This window comes from Chiloscyllium plagiosum, chromosome 21 (assembly GCF_004010195.1).
Source record: "Chiloscyllium plagiosum isolate BGI_BamShark_2017 chromosome 21, ASM401019v2, whole genome shotgun sequence".
NCBI lineage: Eukaryota > Metazoa > Chordata > Chondrichthyes > Orectolobiformes > Hemiscylliidae > Chiloscyllium > Chiloscyllium plagiosum.
The window spans coordinates 32,379,446-32,403,131 of record NC_057730.1 but is presented as its reverse complement, the minus strand read 5'-3'; the positions used below and the strand labels follow the sequence as shown (position 1 = coordinate 32,403,131).

Genomic DNA, 23,686 nt, shown 5'->3' with positions numbered 1-23,686 from the left:
CAGCTCTGACACGTGGAGCTGTTTTGTTTGTAAATGTTGGAGACGCAGCTTCCAGTAACTTCCTGTTCCGGGAGCATGCTGACTCCGCAAACACACACCACTTTACATTACCATCAACCCAATAGAAAATACTGGCAACGAGCTAATGTAGGAACACGCGTAGGCCGTTTCCACCATTCATCCAATCCCAGCAGTTCTTAATTGTAATTAAATATAGAAGATGCTGGTTAAATTAAACAGGTCTGGCGGCACAGTGGTTAGCACTGCTGCCTCACAGCGCCAGAGACCGGGGTTCAATTCCCGCCTCAGGCGTCTGTCTGTGTGGAGTTTGCACGTTCTGCGTGGGTTTCCTCCGGGTGCTCCGGTTTTCTCCCACAGTCCAAAGATGTGCAGGTTAGGTGAATTGGCCATGCTAAATTGCCCATAGTGTTAGGTTTAAAAAAAAAGGGTAAATGTAGGGGTATGGGTGGGTTGCGCTTCTGCGGGTCGGTGTGGACGTGTTGGGCCGAAGGGCCTGTTTCCACACTAAGTATTCTAATCTAATCTAGTCTCGTATCATTTGAGACAGTTCATGTCTGAGTCCAATTATTTCTTTGGAACACTGCACTCATATGAACTGTTTTTCTCTGCCAGACCTCCAGGATACTTTTTTTTGCTTTTAGTGTAGTTCTGGGTGATATTCCACAGATACACAAAAGACAACAAGTTTAATACTGTAAAGTAACAAACTTTAATTGGCAATAAAGACTAGTCTTAGAATTAAACATCGGGCTAACTAATGGTCAGCACTAAAATCAGAAGCAGTGCAACTCTAAAACCAAGTCAACTCCCTCAGTTCACCAGATACTTTGGGTGCTTGAATCATGCATTCTGCAAGATAAGTGGTATTAAAAGCTGCATGACCTTTTGCAATCTAAACCATAGCATCAGTTTCCACACATGGAAAATTCCAGAACAGGGCAGAGGATTTATTTTGTTGAAAGATGGTATTTACACTTAAATATTGCACCTCGTTTCATAGTTATCTGGTCTATGATCTATAAACTTTATCTAAAGCCCATTAAATCAAAACATCTCACTCTGACTTATACGAATTCAAGTAAAGCTCAATGATTAGAAACTGCCATTTATTGCCACAAGTGCAGTCATCCTTACCAGCAAACAGTACAGAAAGAAGCTTCTACTGCACTTTTATAAATAATTCCAAGGTAGGCACTGCACACATGAAGTACAGAGTAAAACTCCTTCTGCAATGTCCTATCAAAACCTCCCAGGCCAGATGCAATGCTGGATATTAGAAGTGCTTCAACCACTAGTTAGAAACAAAGCAAAGATCATCTACATTGTTCTAAACAATGCATTTTCTGGAAAATTTTCCAAGTGAATTGGTGGCACACACCTCAGTTTGAGAGGTTACCAAAGTCGAGAACTCTTTTCACCACTTCGAACTGAATTACACAGCAAACAAGTTGGAAACCCACATAGCCTCTTATCACGGACTATTGTATTGCATCAAGTGGAAGTACCAATTAGATTTGAAAATTGTTTGCTGCTCTATCATTTCAAAATTGTTGAAAAGTTTGCTCACAGCGTAGGGTGGGGGTGGAAGAGAAGGAACAATCAGGTTCAATTTTGAAGTTATTTAAAAACATGTAATTATTTTTATTTGTTCAAATGACAATACCTGACCTGGCTGAGTGCATACTACCAACTTTATAATGAGAACAGATTGACAGGATAACCCAGAGAAGAGGTGCATATGGCACTACAATGAAGATCCTTCAACATCAAGCATTAAAAAATAATGAACATTTTATCCTCGATCACTCCCCCATTTTGGGGTCCCAGGTAAAACTATCTACCTGGACCAACTCTGCTCAAGTCAGAAAATAAAAAGATCTTGAAACTTACCAACAGGGACAAAATGCTTTGAGAATCATCCTCTGCCCCATCAAGCTACACAAACTAAAACCAATGATGTGGAAATGGTCATGCAACTTTAAAAAATCAGTACCGCATTATGGCAACAGGTTTAAAAAACTCAGCACATACAGTACAATTACATGGTTCACCCAAATATGGTTTTTTAAATCCCTCAACAGAAATTAGTGGAAGTACAGTGGGTTCCGCTTAATTGCATAGTGTTGTGCCTGGAAAAATTAATGCAATTAACTAGCAAAGCCAGTTCTAAAGTTAAGATGGCAGACAAACAGAATTCACTGTGCACTAATTTCTCTTTGCACTCTCCCTTTTCCTTGGATCTTGCAAACAAGGCAAGTCAAAAGAATGCCATTGAGATACTAAGGAGACAACTGGAGAAGTTATTTAAATACAAGGCATCTGACTGTAAAATGTCCTGAGAACAGACATGTAATGTAAGCTTGTTTATAGAAATAAACACTCCAATTAAGCTTTATATAAGTTGATATAATAGATCCACACACAATAGGAGGACCAGGCAGCGAGGAGTACAAGTAAGTAGAGGCCCACTGTACTATTAGAGATGCAGCCCTGGATGAGAGGTTATCCATGTTACAGAAAATATAATAATGCTTCTAGTGCATAACCTGCAAGTAATTGTGGCTCTTACAGAACTTCGTATAATTTGGAGTTTTCCTTTGATTTTTTTTGAATTTGAAGTTCAAAGGTAAAGTCAGATTGGACATACCACCTCCAGCTGCTGGTGAGGATCTTCCAATACATTTTTATAAATCATTGTTGGCATCTTCCATGGGTTGGGAAGGGAGAGGGAAGGAAGAATTACAATCCAGTATGAGAAAGTTCCAATTAATCAGTTTTATAGTCCTTTGGTTTCAGTCCATCCTTCACTGCCAGAGGTGGAGGCACATTCAAAAATACTGCCACTTCCCAAGAACTGTATCTTTGATTGCATCAACATACTGTGTAGGCACCCAATAAACCCAATAGTATGAAGCTTCAGTCGGACCCAGCTGAAAAGCCTGGAAAAAGCAATTAAAAAAACAAAATCAACGAGTGAGATTAGAACTGCATTAGGAACGTACCTGAAAAAAGTGACAATAGCCATCTTAGCCACAGAAACAAGAACATCTTTAGGATGTAGGTTTGCTCGCTGAGCTGTAGGTTTGATATCTAGACGTTTCATTACCTGGCTAGGTAACATCATCAGTGGCGATCTCCAAGTGAAGCGAAGCTGTTGTCTCCTGCTTTCCATTTATGTTTGTCCTGGATGGGGGTTCCTGGGGCTTGCGGTGATGTAATTTACTGTTTGTTTTCTGAGGGGTTGATAGATGGTATCTAGATCTGTGTGTTTGTTTATGGCGTTGTGATTGGAGTGCCAAGCCTCTGGGAATTCTCTGGCATGTCTTTGTTTAGCCTGTCCCAGGATAGATGTGTAAATAGAAAGCAGAAGACAACAGCTTCGCTTCACTTGGAGGTCGCCACTGATGATGTTACCTAGCCAGGTAATGAAACGCCTGGATATCAAACCTACAGCTCAGCGAGCAAACCTACATCCTAAACCTCAACCTGAGCAACAAACCTTCACAAACCTTGCAAAAGAACATCTATACAAAATTAACTAATATCAAAGCATTTCAAATCACTTCACATTACTGCTGGGCTGGAAAGCAGCACGTGCAAAGGGCAGATCCACAGACAACATGATGGACAGCCAGTTATTTTGTTCTTTTTGGTGGAGTCAGGAAAGTAATACTGGCAAGGTCACCAGCAGAGCTCAATCCTCCTCTGAACTACAGGGTTTTTTTTTAAGAAAAGGGAGCGGTTTAACATCCTAATGGCAATGGGTAAAGAAAAAAAAACCTTTCCTTCAGACTCCACTCAACTGGAATATCCCACCTGCCTACCGAGGCAAAGAACTTTTAGAAATACCTGATAACTGAATTGTACACAGAAACAAACTTGCAATGTGGAAAAAAACCTTCTCTTCCTCTTCTACACTCCACTTTTCTCGATGGCACAATCTAATAGCTTTTAAAACTTTGTCATTTGTGCACTGCTTCCCATTTTCTTCAATTATTCTGGATCTTTGTTTGAGAAAGTGGAAAGCCCAGCAAATTAGTATTATCATGTTTCTTTGGTACTTAAGTTTACTAGCAGGAATGCAGCTTGATGAAAGCAGCAAGGATTCTTGGAATTGAAAGTTGTGGCTAGAGGACGAACAATTAAATTGACCTTGACACCTTGGAGCAGATAGCCATCCAAGCAGGGGAGTTAAATCAACAATTTAATGGCAAGAGAGGAGAGCATAATCAAGAAAGAATCAAGCCAACTACCTAGTGCTAACATTCACAGCATTTGCCCTTGACTCTATATGGACTGCAGGATTAATGGGCAAATTAAGCATAACACCATGCTATAACAAGACATTCAACCAGGTGCAGTTTTTTTTTAAACTATTCACAGGATGTGGGTGTCACTGGCTAGGCCAAAATTTATTGCCCATCTTTAAGTGCCCAGAAGGCAGTTAAGAGCCAACCACATTGCTGGGTCTGTTGTTACAAGTAAGCCAAACCTAGTGGCTGGTTAGAGTGGCAGAGAGTTGTCCACATATATTTGTGCTAACAAGACACAGAGAGGATAAGATGGGGGGGGGGGGGGGGGGGGGGGGGGTTTTGAAAGTGTGAACATTTCTGTATTACCATATCAAGTCAATCTCTGATAATGAACCAAGCCTCAATTACTCCATTATTTCCACTTCAACACAAGAACACCTTTTGCACTGCCATTCCATCACAGTCTAGATTAGAGTGGTGCTGGAAAAGCACAGCAGTTCAGGCAGCATCCGAGGAGCAGGAAAATCGATGTTGCAGGCTAAAGCCCTTCATCAGGATTTTCCTGCTCCTCAGATGCTGCCTGAACTGCTGCGCTTTTCCAGCACCACTCTAATCTAGACTCTGGTTTCCAGCATCTGCAGTCATTGTTTTTACCCATTCCATCACATACTCTATTCTTCCTTCAACTGATCCAATACAAACATCTATGATTTTCTTCTGCCAGACTCCATTATACCCGATCACTCTCCCATCTCCCACCTTCCAAGCATCTCAGCTCAACCAAATATGCCACAGATCCCATATCAATTCAGGAAACCCTCAAAACATTTATGCATATTAATTATAGACCAACACACCCAATTATCCAGAAACCCTATGCCCTCCATATTCATCAGGTACTAGGCTCAGAACTCACCATCATGTGATAGTCTTCATGTCCTTCAATAGGTTCAGTGATCACATTTTTGATAGAGCCCATAGGGATTTTTTCTGTTCTCTCTGTTAAAAAATAAAACAATGGTCACCCACAAAATCTTCTGTACTGAGGGAGTCCATTTAGCTATTGTTCCCAAGAACACTTTCAACCAATTATCCAATTAATCTCACTTACCCACTTTTTTCAATTGCTCTCAGCTAGTTTGTTTTCTATTCTATTTTAGGATGGAGTAATTTTAAAAAAAAATCAGCCAGAAAGTCCATTTAAAATATAGGTGACACCAGAAAAGAAAACTGCCCAGATACCTTCCACTGCAAAAATTTGCACTTACATAAGCATATTCTAACGATTCCTCAGAATGGACGTGCAAGCATCATTCCACATACAAGGTTTGTTCCAAAAGAGAGCAATGAGTCAGAGTTAGATATGTACAACACAGAAACAGACGCTTTGGTCCAACTCGTCTATGCCAACCAGATATCCTAAATTAATCTAGTCCTGCTTCCCAGCATTTGGCCCATATCCCTCTGAACGCTTCCTATTCATATACCCATTCAGATGCCTTTTAAATGTTGCAATTGAACCAATCTCCACCGCTTCCTCTGGCAGCTCATTCCATACACACACATTCCACTGCATGAAAAAGTTGCCCCATAGGTCCCTTTTATATCTTTCCCCTCTCACCCTAAACCGATGCCCTTTGGTTCTGCACTCCCCGCCCACAGGGATAATACTTTGTCTATTTACCCCATCCATGCTCCTCATAATTTTATAAACCTCTATAAGATCACCCCTCAGCCTCACACTTCAGGGAAAACAGCCCCAGCATATCCCTGTAGCTCAAATCCTCCTACTTTGTAAATCTTGTAAATTTTTTCTGAACCCTTTCATGTTTCACAACATCCTTGCTATAGTAAGGAGACCAGAATTGCACCCAATATTCCAAAAGTGGCCTAACCAATGTCATGTTTAGCCACAATATGACCTCTCAACTCATCTACTCAGCATTCTGACCAATAAAGGAAGGCATACCAACAGCTTTCTTCACTATCCTATCTACTTGTGACTCCACTTTCAAGGAGCTATGAACCTGCACTCCAAGGTCTCTTTGTTCAGCAACACTCCCTAGGACCTTACCATTAAGTGTACACGTCCTGCTCTGATTTGCCTTTCCAAAATGCAGCATCTCTCATTTATCTAAATTAAACTCCATCTGCCACTCCTCAGCCCATTGGCCCATCTGATCAAGATCCCATTGCATTGAGGTAACCTTCTTTGTTGTCTACCACACTTCCAATTTTGATGTCATCTGCAAACCTACTGATTATACCTAGCAAATCAAAGCAACATATGTACTGTAACACTCACCCTTGGTTCCAATCCAGAGCTGGTCCTGCTCCAGTTTGAAGGTTAACCTTACTTTTCCACTTGACTTGTTGTACATGCCCGATAACGGTACACTCGGTAAACGCTCCTGCAGAATGTTCAGGGTGAACCAGTTAGTATCACAGCCCTTTGAAGGATAAAGTGGCTTATCAGACTACCCCCATTCAACACATTAGAGTGAGCACTTCCAAGAATTACAAATCTCAACCATTAGGGGAGCCAAATTGCAAAATGGAAATTACAAACTTAAATACAACAAATTAAACTGTCTTTGTAGACAATCACACCAATACAGCCTACTTGGGTTCAGGGTGGGGGGTATAGTAGACCAAAGCATACAAGGACCTTTATTCAAAAGCCAATCTTGGACTGCTTCATGGAATTTTTTTTAAAATTCAATGTATTTACTGCCCATATCTAATTGATGGTTGAGAGCTGCCTTTTGAACCACTACAGTCCATTTGGTATAGGTACACTTACACAGATATTAAAGGGAGGGAATTCTACAATTTGACTCAGTGACACAGAAGGAAGAGTGATATAGTTGCAAGCCTGGACATTCAGTAACTTGGAAGGGAACTTGCAGGTGATGTTCTCATGTATCTGCCATCCTGCAATTCTAGTTGGCAATGGTCATTTGTTTGGAAGCAAATGGAATCTTGGTGAAATTCTGCAGCACATCTTGTAGATGGTACATTCTGCTGCTGAGTAGCAGTGATAGAGGGTCTGTACATTTGCAGTTATGGTTTATTCTGATGTCAAGCTTGATTGTTGTTAGAGCTGTACTCAACCAGGGAAGTGGGAAGCATTCCATCATTCTCCTGACGTGTGCCTTGTGGACAGGCTTTGGCAAATCATGAGCTAAGTTACTTATAATCATTGCCTCAAAAGAAAGAGGTTGCTAGAAAAGCTCAGCAGTTCTGATGCTGCCAGACCTGCTGAGCTTTTCCAGCAACTTCTATTTGTTTCTGATATACAGCATCTGCAGCTCTTTGTTTTCATTGCCTCAGACATGTTCTTGTAGCCATCATACTTACGTGGTTAGTCCAGTTGAATTTCAGGTCAATAGTAACCTCCAGGGGATTCAGTGACATACTACTGAATGTCAAGGTGCAAGAGTTAAAATTCTCTTGTTGAAAATAATCACTGCCTGTTATTTGTTCTGCACAAATGTTACTTTTCATTTGAGAGTTCAAGTTTGGATACTGTCTAGATCTTTTTGCATTTTGGTATGGACTGCTTCTGTGTGAGGATTTGTGAATGGTGATGATGTTATGATGGAGGGAATGTCATTGATGAAGTAGTTAAAGATGGTTAAACCAAGGACACTACTCAGTTACTGCTGCAGAGATGTCCTAGAGTTGTCAGTGTCAAAAAAAGCTTTACCCTACATTTGTCTCTGCAATTTTTGATGAGGTACTCTAAATGGGGCTTAGCTCTGCATACAGTCTGAAAATTCTCATGAGTAAAAGATCAGTGATGGGCAGATTTCTCAGTCAGTGATTTTCTTTGGTTTGCAACCTTCCTCAAGCTATCTGATATACCTGGATTTTCAAAAGACATTTTACAAATTAGCAGCAGGAGCTCCCCTTCCTATTATGGCCAGGAAAAATCTCTCAGGAGATTTTTCACAACCAGTGGAGAGATCTATAGCTGAAAGATGGCAAGACTCCCTCAGTACTGAGAGTCAGCATGGATACTTGCACTCAAGTATCTTCAGTAGATTTTGAACCCATAATTTTCAATTCAGAAATAAGGCAGATCCTTATCGATCATAGGCAACAGGTAGAAACACCAAGGATCTTTCATAAAGCACAAACACCAAATGCAGCAACTTACCTTAACACCTTTAATGGATGGCATGACATCTTCCGGTTTTCCTTTGTCTAACACTTTCCTGTGTTGCTAGAAGGAAAAAAAATAACAGCCAATGAAATCATAAGATGTCAAAGACACAGCTAAGTAAACTCACTTGAAACGCCAGTCTGAAAGTATTTCCCCCAATGATAGTGTGATGGAAAAGAGCACTCAGTTGTATTTTACTGAACCCCTTCCTGTGAACTGCAGGAACATACGTAAAGGTACATCTTAACAGTCCCAAAATTCAATAAATTGCATCTTAAACTGCCTCAGAACAATATTAAAAACAAGCTACCCAACTTCACCAAGTTCTCTCCAAGACTAGAGTCATAGAGATGTTCAGCATGGAAACATACCCTTTGGTCCAACCCGTCCATGCCGGCCAGATATCCCAACCCAATCTAGTCCCACCTGCCAGCACCTGGCCCATATCCCTCCAAACCCAAATTACTTCCTTTAGGCAATCTATTCCAGGTATCTACCTCCCTGAGCTGAAGTATGTACCACAGTCAGACAGCGTGCGCCTTATTTAAGTTCTAGTTTATCCATGCCCCTTAGAATGAGAACCTTCAATAAGAAATGTCTCTTGGGAGCCTTCTTTCCACTGGTGCAAAAACATTTTTGCTGGAAGCAAACAAGCAGCACCATTTTTTTTTAAGCAAACAGCGTACACCAAGGATGGGCATTATTTTACAACAGTGCTTAAATTTAACGACATTGGACTGTGTAGTGAGTTCCTTTCTCTAAATCATACCCCCACCCATGCAGAGGAAGGTGATGAAGTACAATTTCTAAATTTGCAGATGGTAAAAGCTACGAGTATAATGAACTGACAGGAGGATGGTGATAGGAGATACATGGCAGATGAAATTCAATACAAAGAGTTGTAAAGTGATACCTATCCTGTTCTTCCAACCAAACATAAGGATATAGTTCTAAAAAAGGCACAGAATATGGAAGTGTATGCACAGGAATCTTTGAAGCTGGCTGGACATATTAAGAAACAAATGTTTAAAAGAAAACTTAATTTAGAGGCAGAGTACAAAAGTAAGTTATCAACCACCTGCATATAACATACGTATGGCCTCAACAGAACTTCTGGGTGAAGACATTGGAGAGTTTGCAGAAAAGATTGAGAATCCTTGGAACCAGATATCTGGACAGACTAGTAACCTTGGGGCTGTTCTCATCATTGAAGGTGGAGAGGAAATTTGATGGAGGTGCTCAAAAGTAATCAGATCCAGGTCAAATGGAGAGAGAAAGGAAATGGTTCCAATTGGGAGAACGGTCAAGAACTACAGAGACATTTTAGATTAATGGCAAAATACTCTAAGGCAGCAGGAGGGAAAAGAATATTTTTAAAAAATTTAAATCCTGAAATGCACTGCCAGAGAAAGCAACAGAGCCAAATTCAATGCAGACCTTCAAAAGGAAACATGGACAATTATCTGAAAAGTAGGACTACAGGAACAGGATGGAGTGAGTGAGACTAGCTGAATAGTTTTTGAAACTATCCAAACAGACACAAAAGACCCAATAGCCCCTTCTGTGCTGTAACTATTCTAGATATTTTCTAGACAACTTGTTCAGCAATGTTTTTACACACTTCTGGAGCAGTTGGAACTTTAACATGGGTCTCCTGCACTGTAACCATTCTATAATTATGAAAAGTTACTTTATGCCGAGAACTAGGGGTCGCAATCTAAGGACACAGAGTAGGCCATTTAGATCGGAGATGAGGGGTAATTTCTTTGAGTAGTGAGGTTGTGAAAATCTTTGCCACAGGGAAAAAAAAGAATTGATTGAGGCCAAAACAATGAATGCCTTCAAAAAGGGGTTAGATCGTTCTTAGGGCTAAAGTAATCAAAGTACATATGGAAAAAGTGGGAACAGGGTATTCAGTTGAATGATCAGCCAGGATATTATTGAATGGCATAGCAGACTTGAAGGACTGGGCCCTCTACTTTTTGACACTTACATAAATGATTTGGATGCGAGCATAAGAGGTACAGTTAGTAAGTTTGCAGATGACACCAAAATTGGAGGTGTAGTGGACAGTGAAGAGGGTTACCTCAGATTACAACAGGGTCTGGACCAGATGGGCCAATGGGCGGAGAAGTGGCAGATGGAGTTTAATTCAGATAAATGCGGGGTGCTGCATTTTGGGAAAGCAAATCTTAGCAGAACTTATACATTTAATGGCATGGTCCGAGGGAGCGTTGCTGAACAAAGACACCTTGGAGTGCAGGTTCATAGCTCCTTGAAAGTGGAGTCACAGTAGATAGGATAGTGAAGAAGGCGTTTGGTATGCTTTCCTTTATTGGTCGGAGTATGGAGTACAGGAGTTGGGAAGTTATGTTGCGGCTGTACAGGACGTTGGTTAGGCCACTGTTGGAATATTGCGTGCAATTCTAGTCTCCTTCCTATCGGAAAAATGTTGTGAAACTTGAAAGGGTTCACAAGAGATTGACAAGGATGTTGCCAGGGTTGGAGGATCTGAGCTTCGGGGAGAGGCTGAACAGGCCGGGGCTGTTTTCCCTGGAGCGTCGGAGACTGAGTGGTGACCTTATAGAGGTTTACAAAGTTATGAGGGGTATGGATAGGATAAAATAGACAAAGTCTTTTCCCTGGGGTCAGGGAGTCCAGAACTAGAGGGCATAGGTTTAGGGTGAGAGGGGAAAGATATCAGAGACCTAAGGGGCAACTATTTCACGCAGAGGGTGGTACGTGTATGGAATGAGCTGCCAGAGGATGTGGTGGAGGCTGGTACAGTTGCAACATTTAAGGAGGCATTTGGATGGGTATATGAATAGAAAGGGTTTGGAGGATACGGGTGCTGGCTGGTGGGACTAGATTGGGTTGGGATATCGGGTCAGCATGGACGGGTTGGACCGAAGGGTCAGTTTCCATGCTGTACATCTATGACTGTTCCTATTTTCTCTCATTCAACCATTGACCAGTCAGATGTCAATTGTGCCTTCATTAGATACCAACGGAAGGAACTACAGTCTGGCAAAGGATAGGGAGAGATATCTGGCTTGTAAACGCATATAACCCAAAGGAATGCAATGAGCTATCCTCCAATTGCAGCCTACACATGAATCCCACAGGGAGTTGCATATAAAATGACCAAGGGTTGTAAAGGTCTGAGGAGTTTGATAGTGAAGAATCCTTAGAGTCTCAGTAGATCCACTTTTATTTCTGCAGCTTGATCCACAAAACTAGAGAAGACAGTGACACTAGCTCAACACAAACTGCAAGAGAGTCTAGCAAGACATAAATCTTAATGCAAATCAGGTAGAGTTAATATGGTTGTGTGAAAAGAAGTCATGTTTGACTAATTTAGAGTTCTTGAGGAACTTGGGATAAAGGAGAACCTGTGAACATGTATTTAGATTTCCAGAAAGTAGTTGACAAGATGCCACAAAATTTACTATGCAAATAAGAGCTCATGTGTAGAGGGTGGTATTTATCACGCAGAGGTAATTGATTAGTTAACAGAGGGCATGCATAAATGGGCCATTGAGGTTGGGAGATGACAAGCGGTGTACACAAGGATCACCGATTGAGGTTCAATTTGTTTACAGCTTTTTTCAATTACTTGGATGAAGGTACCAAACGTATGGTTGCTAAATTTGATGATACAAAGATAGGTAGGAAAAAAAGTTGAGAGAACAGAAGTAGTCTGAAAGGAGATAAAGAGTGAGTGAGCAAGCATTTGCAGAAGAATATAGTGAGAGGAAAAGGGAGTATGTCCACATTTACTTAATTGGAAATTACAGAATCATACATATATAGGCAGAGTGCCCTTGCTGAGAGTCAGAAGACAAATAGAGTATAAAAGGAGGGATGTTTAGCTATAGTTATAGAAGGATTGTTTTCTTATTTAAGGAAAGATTTAAAATGCATTAGCAATTCAGATGAGATTTACTTAACGTACACTTGAATTTTATGGCCGGCGTGAGAAAAATCGCAGTTGAATTGCAGCAATCGAGGAAAGGCTGGGCTTGTATCTATTTAAGTTTAAAAGAATTAAACTGAGAGAACATTACAGGGTGGATACTTAAAAGGATGTATTTCCCTTGTGGGAGAGACTAAAACCAATGTATACATTTTAGAAATAAGAAAATCCTCCCATTTAAGTGTAACATTTTCTTCCAGAGGGTCAGGTATCTTCAGAACTGTTTCCCCAGAGTGAAATGTGGAGGAGCATGGAATACCCTTAAAGGCAGAGATGGATGTGATTCTTGAATAACAAATGACTTTTTTGGGGCACGGGGTTGGGAGGAGAAGGAAGGAATGGGTGTGGTGGTGAGGCCACAATCAGATCAGCTGTGACCTTACTGAAAAGCAGAGCTTAGAGGTGCCTGATGGCTTTCTCCTGCTCCTAATTCATAAAGTCAGAAACGCAATCTAGCATGGACAACATGGAGATAATCAGGCTTCGCTTGCTCCCTTAAGATACTGTGAGCTAAATGAAAATTTGTTGGATAGGTGAGTCAAGATGGAGCATTGATAGTAAACAATAAAGTTACAGATCAGCTATGATCGGACAGTGGACTCACTGGGGCTGAGTGGCTTGCCCCCACTGCAGTTGCAGGCTCAATGATCTGTTGCAGGCTCAATGATCTGCTACAGCCTCAAGGAGCTAAAAAGCCTCCTTCTCACGTTATCCAGTAGTTTTTTTTTGTACAAAACACTTTACCTTTTGCCTACATAGGGGTTCCTTTTTAGGCTCTTCAGCCTTGGCCTCTTGTTGAACCACTTCCTTTGGTGTGTTTACCGCTAGAACATCATTAATTGTTGATCCAATTACCATTATTTTTGCACCATTTGTCACTTTAATTTCACGTAAAGTTTTATCTTCTTGGAGCAGACCCTTGTGCATAACTTTCTGCATAGCAGGAGTGAGACCTGCAAAGAGAAAGGAGTATTGATCTTAGTCCAATCCTTGAAAAATTGGGATAAGATGCTCATCGTTATTATGACCAGTGAGAATCAGGTCAGGATCAATGAAAATAAGAAAACTGGTATGAAATCTACACCCCAACCCCTGCACCCAGAGCTATCTACATAATTACTCATCCCTGGTCTCTTCCTCCCAAGTTTCCAACATTATACATCTCTCATATCAAAGAATCATAGAATCCCTACAGTGTGAAAATAGGCCATTTGGCCCAACAAGTCCACAACAACCCTTCGAAGAGTATCCCACCCAAACCCATTCCTCTCATTTACCCCTGACTAATGCACCTAACCTACACTTCCCTGAACACTATGAGCAATTTAGCAGGGCCAATTCACCTAACCTGCACATCTTTGGATTGTGGGAGGAAACTGCGGCACCCAGAGGAAACTCACGAAGACATGGGGAGAATGTGCAAACTCCACAGACTGTCGCCTGAGGCTAGAATTGAACCCAGGTCCCTGGCCCTGTGAGGCAGAAGTGCTATGCATTGAGCCACCGTGCCAGTCATGGTGCCATCATGGCAATGGTGAGAGGTACCAGCCAGTATCAGTACAGCATGATATCCTAAGGCTGCCTCTATGGCTGCACTTAATATTTTTAAGGCATGGGCTGAAAACAGACTAAAGCTCTTTCTACACTGCACAATCATATATTCCCAGGGTAACTACAGCACAACTTAGATGCAACAAAATGCTCCATCAACATTTCTTGGGTAATTACAGCAAAATGTGAGACAGTAGAGCACAGTCAAGTGTCAGAATAACAATTGCACCAGCATAAATACTTCTGTTTCCCTTAATGGTACTCAAGATCTTGACAAGACTGAGAAAACAGCAAATTAATACACAAGTCAGTATTTTGTACTGTACTCTTGTGCCAAATATCTAAATTACTGAGAAAAATCTCTCCATGGTGGTGGATTACGTTAAAACAAGGGCAAGATACATTGATGAACTATTTAACAATGCACAACATTATATAGTAGCAATCAAACTTCTGATTTACAGTTTGCGACAATGAAAATCCAATTAACTCAGTACCTTTTTGAATGGGAGAGAGAAATGACCACACAAGTATCAAGGACTAGAGAGAAAACCTGCTTCCTGTAACTTAAAGGAGTTCTCTCCATTCAAGATATACAAGGTCTTCAAATCCAAACAGCAATTCAGGAGAACCTTCTTCACCAAGACGAGGATGAAAAAGTGGAACTCAAATTACATGTACATATTTGCACAATACATGAAAATTGCATGGATTCTTTAAGAGAAAGCTATACAGACAAGGGAGAAAAAGAATAAAAGGATATACTGATAGTGAGATAATGAGAGATGAAAATATACTTGTGTGAAGCATAAACACCACAGACTGAACTGAATTCACCTTTCTGTACTGTAAATGCTATATAATTCAGGACAATTAATGGCAAAAATGACACTCCAGCATTTTCCCCAGTATACCAAGGTTTAGCATTGTCCAACCATCTGTCATCTGTGATCCTCAACTGCAGAACATGACAGGAAAGTTAATATGAACCAAACCGCTCCAGTAAAACACACCTGTGAGTGCGTGAATCTTTTCTTTCAAACTTGCACCTGTACTATCCAATGGAACTCTCAAATCATATTTGTTTTTGTTCCAAATAATTTTCAGGTCGACCATTTCCTTTTCTGCACTTGACTCTCCACCATTGCTAACTGAAGTTTGAGGAAGTGCATTCTCATTCTCCATTTGCTCAGTCAGCAAGGTTTGAGCATCTCCGTCACCAGCAGTCCCACAGCTTGGTTTCTCTTTCTGAATGGTGATGTCTTTGCAAATCTCTGTTTCCATTCCACTACTGTCTGCCCCTACAGTTAAGCATGAAAAGAAAATGAAGGTTATTAATTATCTGAATATCAGAATTCAAATTAATCTATAAAATATTAAAACTTGTGTCAATTTCACATCCACAGAACCAGAATTCCTGTTAGTTTTTTGTCAACTTTCTCTTTAAAATTGCTACATTACAATGGAAATTGCTTATGGAACTCACATTAACTATATTCTCCCACAATTGGCCATTTCATAATACTGTCTAGCAATCAAACATGCATTGCTGAAGGGTTCTTCTATTCGTAAATTACCTCTGTTAAATTACCAACTAAATTAAACAAAAATAAGGTAGAATGACCAAGACAGTACCTGCATTAAGTCCACATCTTGATCTGATATCTTACAGCAGTCAATCCATGGAAGATTAATTTTTCTAACATTTAACCCAATTACTATCCCCTCCAGTCAAATAAAATCAATAAGTCAATGTTTGCGTATCATTGGTTCATACGGGTCAGCTTGCAGACTAATAGCAGGCCCAGGGCAAGGCTGTGCCACTTACCTACAAAAATAGCCAAAGATCAAAAACACAACAAACGAAAGCAAAACATCTGCAAATACAAAAAGAATTGTAACACCCATGCAGCCAGCAGAGTACACCTCTACCAGTATCAGGTACAGAACTTCCCCATGCAGCTTACATATTATAAAGATCCTTCTCTAGCCGTGCTTCAACTGCTCACAAACATCACTACAGAAACATTTTAAAAGTGTTATTTCTAGCAGAGATTAATTACAAAAAAAAATTAAGTTGGTACAGTAAAGGCCTGTGATAGTATTTGGAAAGCACTGTTTGAAAAGGGATGTTTAGCCTCTAATTTAAAGCATTAGAAGATGTTCAAACAAAAATATAAGACAGCCTACTAACTAAATTTTCCATGTCAGTTTTTTGGTGTTTAGCTATAGAGCGCCAAACTGAAAGAGCTCAATGTCAACAGAAAGGGACAGCATCCCTTCTAAAGTGCTAAACATTCCTTATCCAATTAGCATTCTAAAATAAACATAGGGTATATACTTGCTGTAAAATATAGGAGCTTCAACAGTCAAACCAACATCCAAGGAAGGATGTGGGTTTACAGCTGTTCATATGGCCTTTTTTTGCCAAGCATCAGTTCTGGACTACATAAATTGCTTAGGTTTGCATTATCACCAGTGCCAACTTTCATACAAAGTATTAAGAGACCCCAACACATGATTCAATGAAAAGATAGAGTTCTCATGTTCTATTGACCTACGTGCATGCCTCGACAACAATCACAGACCCCACAGTCTGTCAATTCACTGCCATCAGAATAGATTTGAGGCTTATAACTTAAATAGGTATTCAAAATGTGTTATAAAGCGAAAAAGTAAGAATCCCTTCCAACAATTCAATAACTTGACAGTTATAGCTTCCCAACAAAACATCTTTATGTTCTAGGCAAGGATAAGACCAACTTCAGTTGTGACAGCTCTGTGGGGTGGGGTGGCGCAGGGGGACAACCTATAGATACACACACTAAGTAGCCAGAATAAGCTACTGGACAATGGTGCACATTCCTTAAATTAGCTCCACACAGCTTTAAAACATAGTCTACCTCCTTATATGCAATGCTTACACATGAATCTAATCCAGCAGCAACATGCAAGACGACATCGTTTATTGATAAAATACTGATCACTTCCAAATAGCAGAGAACGGTTGCTCTCCGTAAGTTGAAAACATTCAGACTTTCTTCCCTGTTTAAACAAAATAAAAACTTATTTAGTTCTAGAAACAATTCATAAATGAACCGCCTTAAAACAAGTTGTGGGATTGGGGAAGATGTAATTTTCTCATTTTAAAAATTAATATACAATTTTTATTCATAGTTGAACATTAACTTTTGATTATTTGAAAAGTAATTAGGAAAATTCTGCTTAATTTTGTCCTATATTCAAAACTTTGCTACAACTCAAAACCTTCATAAATGATTCAGGTGACTTTTTTTTATCTGAAGTGACTTATTCAAGGAATGAAAGGGTTAACTTTGTTTAAAGGTGGAAGCACCCATATCAGAAGGCTGTGGATCCAAGCTTTACTTCAGGACATCAGCTCATTTTTTTGGTTGACATTCCAGTCACATGTTGCTGGAGATCTGTATGCCAGATCAGTTATTATACAGAACTATTCCAACTGTTTAAACTAAAGCTACAGATCACCAGTAACATTTGAAACAGTGCAGTGATTAAATAGTTCTAAAATTCTCATCCTTGTTAATTTTCACTAAAACCTCTGCCTCACTTTCTCATCCTACAATGTACCAAAATTTTAGCTCTGCTCCAATTCTAGGCAATTACAAATCAGACTTCAATTACTCCACCAAAGCCTGAGTCCCAGCTCTAGAATTTCCTTACTTTTGAATTTTCTCCTTGCTCCTTCAACCCTAATTATGTTATTATCAGTATTGCCTTATCTGGTCACTACTTTTTTTCTTGGCACAAGGACAAACTCCCCTGATCTCCTCCCATGCATTTAAATCCAGTCTTTCCTTCCTGCCAGTCAATTATAGATCTGCCTGTTCTTTTGTTCTTCTCCTTCCTGCTTTCCCCTTCAACATAACTGCTTGAAATTCATCCCATATACATCTGTTTCATTGAAAGGCCATCAACAAGAAACGTTAGATGCTGCCTTGGCTGCTGAATGTTAACAGCTTTTTGTTTTTATACCCATCACCTTTTTCAACTTAACATACTGAGCTAAGAAGCAAATATGGGCACACTGCAGAACTCACCATAATGCAAGTTCACTTTTGAAGTAATATTTCTAACCTATTCTCCTTGTGGTTCTTTCTGTTTCTTCTTAAAGCATGCCAGCAAGACCTAGTTTTGTTCAAACAAGGAATGACTACTCTGTACAAATTAATACTGGGACACATTAAAAAAAATCTTCAAACCACCCTCCACCCAAACATCGTTCTCTTCTTCAGACGTTTTATATTAACCAGTTTTTTGTGACTTTTGCTTTCATAACAATCCAATTATTACAAGTACCCATACAGGTCTTCAATTCTATTGTTAACTAGAGAACAACCATGTGCCTTGGAGGGTATTGAAAATATTTGGATCAGAAACCAGGATGTTATGCTTTTGAATCAATGACCTCAAACAGAATGGAACATGAGGCAAGTCTGGATTCACCATAAAACTTCCAAAAAAAGTTTCATTTTTAAGGATCTCAAGTTACAGAAGTAGGCAAGGGTGGCATAAGTGCTGTTATTTATACAAGTTACTGCAATTCCCTGGTATTTCACAGGGGTTTATTTTCTGTCTAATGTGGCAAGAGGCATTGCTGATGACATATTAGCTTAGATCTGGATGAGACAGACTGGACAGACTACTTCAACTTTTTCATCATCCAAGCCGATTATTCTGATGGTTGTTCTCATAAGTATGTCATTACACACCTGTCACCTCAACTTTCTTTGGTATTCTTCACAATCTCTGCCCATTCTCTTCTTTAACCAGAGGTCAGAAACCTATTGTTCATTTTTAATTACACCAGTAAACTGAGCAACTCACAGAAAACAAACTTAACGAAACCTCACACAGCTGACAAAATTGGTTACTGTTTCTCAAATTCAAACCTTAGACTTCATTCAACAGCTGCTGCCCTTAAAACATGTGAATTGCTCAGAACACTATGAATTCCTCTAAATCTGGCATGTCTATGGCTACAAAATACAACATTCAATAGCAAATCATGATAAGATCTTTGCAAGTGTTGCTGAATAAAGAGACCTTGGAGTGTATGTTCATAGTTCCTTGAACGTAGAGTCCCAGGTAGACAGGATAGTGAAGGTGTTTGGTATTGGTCAGTGCATTGAGTTGGGAGGTCATATTACAGCTGTACAGGACAGTGGTTAAGCGACTTGGAATATTGTGTGCAGTTCTGGTCTCCTTCCTTTAAGAAGGAGGTTTTGAAACTCAAAAGGGTTCAGAAAAGATTTACAAGGTTTGTGCCAGGGTTGAAGGGTTTAAGCTAGAGAGACAGGGTGAATAAGCTGATGCTATTTTCCCTGGAGCGTCAGAAACTGAGGTGACCTTAGAGGTTTATAAAATCATGAGGAGCACAGATAGGGTGAATAGATAAGGTCTTTTTCCCAGGGTGGGGGAGTCCAAAACTAGAGGGCATAGTTTTAAGGTGACAGGGGAAAGATTTAAAAGGTGCACTTTTTTGCACCAAGAGGATGGTGTGTGTATGGATTGCGCTGTCAGAGAAAGTAGAGGCAGATGGTAAAATTACACTTGAGATACCTGGATGGGTATATGAATGGGAAGGATTTAGAGGAATATGGGCCAAGTGCTGGCTAATGGGACTAGATTAGGTTGGATATCATCAGCATGGACCAAAGGATCGGTTTTCATGTAATACAGCTCTATGACAAAATCAATCTCTACAAAAAACCCAGACATCAGATTATGAAAACCCTCTATTCCTCAGAGCCAATTCCCTATGTTTTGGGGACCATAAGTTCAAAATCACCAGCCATCAGTCAATCTGTACTGTCCCAAAGCACTCATACACAGTATCCAAAATAACAGAACCTTTTCTTAGAAAAGATTCAAGCAATTGAAAATGTCCTGAACCTTCCATAACTGCAAAGAACTTCAGCTGTTACCACATCCTGCCTACAATGACTTTGTTATACAGAGAAGCCAGCAAAGATGTCAATATTTTCACCTACATATTCTGATCTCCAGCTCAACACCATCCTCATACACTGCTACCTTGCCCCTTATCGTCTAACAACGTCTACCCCCACCTAAAAAAAAATTCCTTTCATTCGGTGTCCACCCCAAACCCACCTCCAAAACACTCACATCTTGGGGTTTCAGACAACCTCTCCCCAACGCCCATGCCAAATGCCTCGCACCTTGGTCTCCCACCAGAACACCTCATAGCTAAATCCCTCACACCCGGGTCTCCAAGCTCACCGCCCCACCACACGTCCCTCGCACCCTGGTCTCCTGATAACTCCACTCTCCTCAAGTGATTGCATCTTGATCACACTGGGCCTCGAGTCTCTGTTCAACACATCTCGTGATAGTGGGACCCCAACAATGGGAGAATGCATATGCAACACCAACCAGCACAGCAAAGAGAGCAGTGTCTCTCTGCAGACAGACCGGGATACCCAGCTCAGCACTCGGCCATAACCACTACCTACCATCCCTAGCCGCCATCGCTGTCCCTCACAGCCCGGCGCCTGCTGGGAACGTGATGACAACATCCGTTTCCTGGCCCAGCGCCCTAAATTGATTGGCAGTTCCCAGCAACGGCGTCATATCTGAGACCGCCCACAGGCGCGTTCCTTCATGATTGACATGAGATCGGTCACGTGATGGGCAGGTCTCGCACGGTTGATTGGTGGTTTGCTGTCGTTGGTGGGCGGAGACTTATTGATTGGCAGCCGGGTGCTCTCCTAGCAACCGGTGGGCGTGGTTCACAGTCAAGGAATCCTGGTGAATTATGAATTGATTTAGGGAATGGTTGCAGAAGGAGCTTTTTCGGTCTGTCGTCTTTATGTTAGCTGTAATCAACCTAACACCATTTCTGACAATTTAGTGAATCTACACTTTTTATTTTCAATATTTTAAAAAGTATTTTCTCTCAGGTATTCTCTTAAAGGTTCTTTAAAAGGTATTCACAACCGTATAAACGTGATATAATCAAAATTAACTATAATTACTTTAGTGTTGACCCATTTATAATAATCAAAACTTTACAAATGTCATAGAGGTGTACCACATGGTAACAGACCCCTCAGTCCAACTTGTCCATGCTGACCAGATATCCTGAATTAATCTAGTCCCATTTGCCAGCACTAGGAACCTTTCCCATGTCCTTCAGGGAATTATGCAGTTGAGCTGGGTGCATGGTTTTGCTCATTTGGATTAATCTACTCTTGGTCCAAGGCAGAGATACTTTTACTGTTTCTAGGACTAAGGCCCTTTGGACAGTTAGGTAATGTTTCCACCATTTGCAATACTTCAAGTGGGCTGAAGATAAAAAATATATGTACAGGAAGTCCCCAGGTTATGAACAAGTTCCATTTTTAAGTCTGTTCCTAAGTCGAATTTGTATGTAAGTCGGAAGAGTTACAGTTCACATCTAGTGTCAATTAGTCAAATGTTTGTCTTAGTATATAGTATATATTTTACTTAAAACATCTTAAATATAATGTAGTAATAATAATAAATGTAATTACAGCACAGTATTTGTAATTGAGAAAGAGAGATGGCCTTGTAGCAGCTGAGGCCGTAGGCAACTATCCGGTAAACTTTGGTGAACCTCTTTGCATTAGGATCTTGCTCTTCTAACTTTGCCATCCATGTTCAATTCCTTCGTCAAAACCTTCTTGGATTCTGGCGTTTCTCAGGCCCAGCCTTCTTCCTCAAATGCTATCATCTGCTGCTCCAACTCCATAAGGTCCTCATTAGTCAGTTCTTCAGCATGGGATTCAAGCAAGTCTAAGACATCATTGTCATTGAGGATGACAATGTGGCATTGTTCTCCCTTGGGCTGACGAACCACTGAAAACACGTAGTGTTTTGAGCGTCCCGCAAAGTAGTTCACCCATTCGTTAGTACAAACCATTGTACGTAACTCAATTTTTTAAAAACATAGGCTTTAGTTTGTAAATACAGGCGTTCGCAAGTCAGGCATTCGTAACCTGGGGAAAGCTGTAAAAAAAAATCAAAGAACTGCAGATGCTGGAAACTATAAACAAAAACAGAAAAAGCTGGAAAAACTCAGCAGATCTGACAGCATCTGTGGAGAGAAATCAGAGTTAATCAGTGACCCTTCCTCAGGACCAGAAATATACGAGTTCAGTTCCCAATCATAACTTTAGTAAGGGTTTTCAGAAAGCCTCAAGCGTACTTGTGTACTTATCACTACTAAAGCCTTTTAAAGGGAAAAATGAAGGAATTTCTCTGCAAAGCTTGGGAATACCACCCTCCCCAACACATTCCTTCAAACTGACCCCAGACACTCCAAATAGCAACCTAAGGATCTGGTCTGAATGCTATTGAATCCAAGCAAAACCGATCTGTGACCCATATTTCAGTTTCACTTCAGTGATGGTTGGGATGAAAGGCACTTGGAATTTTAAGGGTAACTCTGTTTATCGCACCTTCAAACTCCAGTATATATACTAATGTCTTGATTTCATCCTAAACATGTTTTGCAAATTAAATCTTATTTGTCCTTCTGGTCATTTAAAGACCCACTTGTTGTTCATTAGACAGAAAGTTTTAAGATGAAAGGTGAAAGTCTATGATCTGAGAATAAAAGTAGACACAGCTGTGATCCTGACCGTGCATCACTTCCATTCCTTTTGCAACCTGAGGAACAAAGACTTAAGACTTAACAGAAAATACTTGGAAATACTCAGTTGGTCTGGCAGCACTTTTCGAGAAACATGGCTCATGTTTCAAATCAATGACTTGCATTTTTGCATGATGCTTTTCACCATGACTGGCCATCTAAAAGTCAACAAATTATTTTTGAAGCATAGTCTCTTAAATTGTAGAAAATGCAGCAGCCAGCTCCCTGAACAACAATGTGATAACGGGCAATAAAAAAAAGTTTTGATGAAGTTGATTGCAGGATACATGTTGAATGGAACACCAGATAATTCCTCTGCTCTTCTTCAAAATAGCATCATGGGAGTTTTTTTACATCCTCCTAAGCAAATAAATGCTGCCTTTGACTTAATGATTCATCAATAAGACAGCACTTTAAACAAGAGCTGAAAATGTGTTGCTGGAAAAGCGCAGCAGGTCAGGCAGCATCCAAGGAACATGAGAATCGACGTTTCGGGCATAAGCCCTTCTTCAGGAATGAGGAAAGTGTGTCCTGCAGGCTAAGATAAAAGGTAGGGAGGAGGGACTTGTGGGAGGGGCGACTGACTGAACTGGTCCTCACCCTGAACAACTTCTCTTTCCAATCCTCCCACTTCCTCCAAAACAAAGGAGTAGCCATGGGCACCCGCATGGGCTCCAGCTATGCCTGCCTCTTCGTAGGATATGTGGAACAGTCCATCTTCCGCAGCTACACTGGCCCCACCCCCCACCTTTTCCTCCGCTACATCGATGACTATATCGGCGCCGCCTCGTGCTCCCACGAGGAAGTTGAACAGTTCATCCACTTCACCAAAACCTTCCACCCCGACCTCAAATTCACCTGGACAATCTCAGATTCCTCCCTCCCCTTCCTCAACCTTTCTATTTCTATCTCAGGCGAACAAATCAACACGGACATCTACTACAAACCGACCGACTCCCACAGCTACCTGGACTACACCACCTCCCATCCTGCCCCCTGTAAAAACGCCATCCCATTCTCCCAACTCCTTCGACTCCGCC

General features: G+C 40.6%; 1 protein-coding gene across 5 annotated transcripts; it reads right to left on the bottom strand.

The window, feature by feature from the left end:
• Nucleotides 1-706: 706 nt before the first annotated feature.
• On the bottom strand, nucleotides 707-20,589 carry ubfd1 (ubiquitin family domain containing 1). 5 transcript variants are annotated; one of them, XM_043711693.1, is made up of 8 exons: nucleotides 20,485-20,589; nucleotides 16,894-17,014; nucleotides 14,983-15,270; nucleotides 13,163-13,371; nucleotides 8,437-8,502; nucleotides 6,580-6,685; nucleotides 5,191-5,273; nucleotides 707-2,960 (listed from the first exon to the last, which is right to left on the bottom strand). In XM_043711693.1, exons 1-8 carry the CDS (start codon nucleotides 20,545-20,547, stop codon nucleotides 2,850-2,852), a joined length of 1,047 nt encoding a protein of 348 aa, XP_043567628.1. In that variant the 5' UTR covers nucleotides 20,548-20,589; the 3' UTR covers nucleotides 707-2,849. The 5 variants fall into 5 exon arrangements, with proteins under 5 accessions (XP_043567628.1, XP_043567631.1, XP_043567630.1 ...); XM_043711696.1 differs by lacking the exon at nucleotides 16,894-17,014 and adding an exon at nucleotides 15,605-15,797 and having other exon boundaries at nucleotides 20,485-20,555; XM_043711695.1 differs by lacking the exon at nucleotides 20,485-20,589 and adding an exon at nucleotides 20,405-20,433.
• Between the last annotated feature and the right edge of the window lie 3,097 nt (nucleotides 20,590-23,686).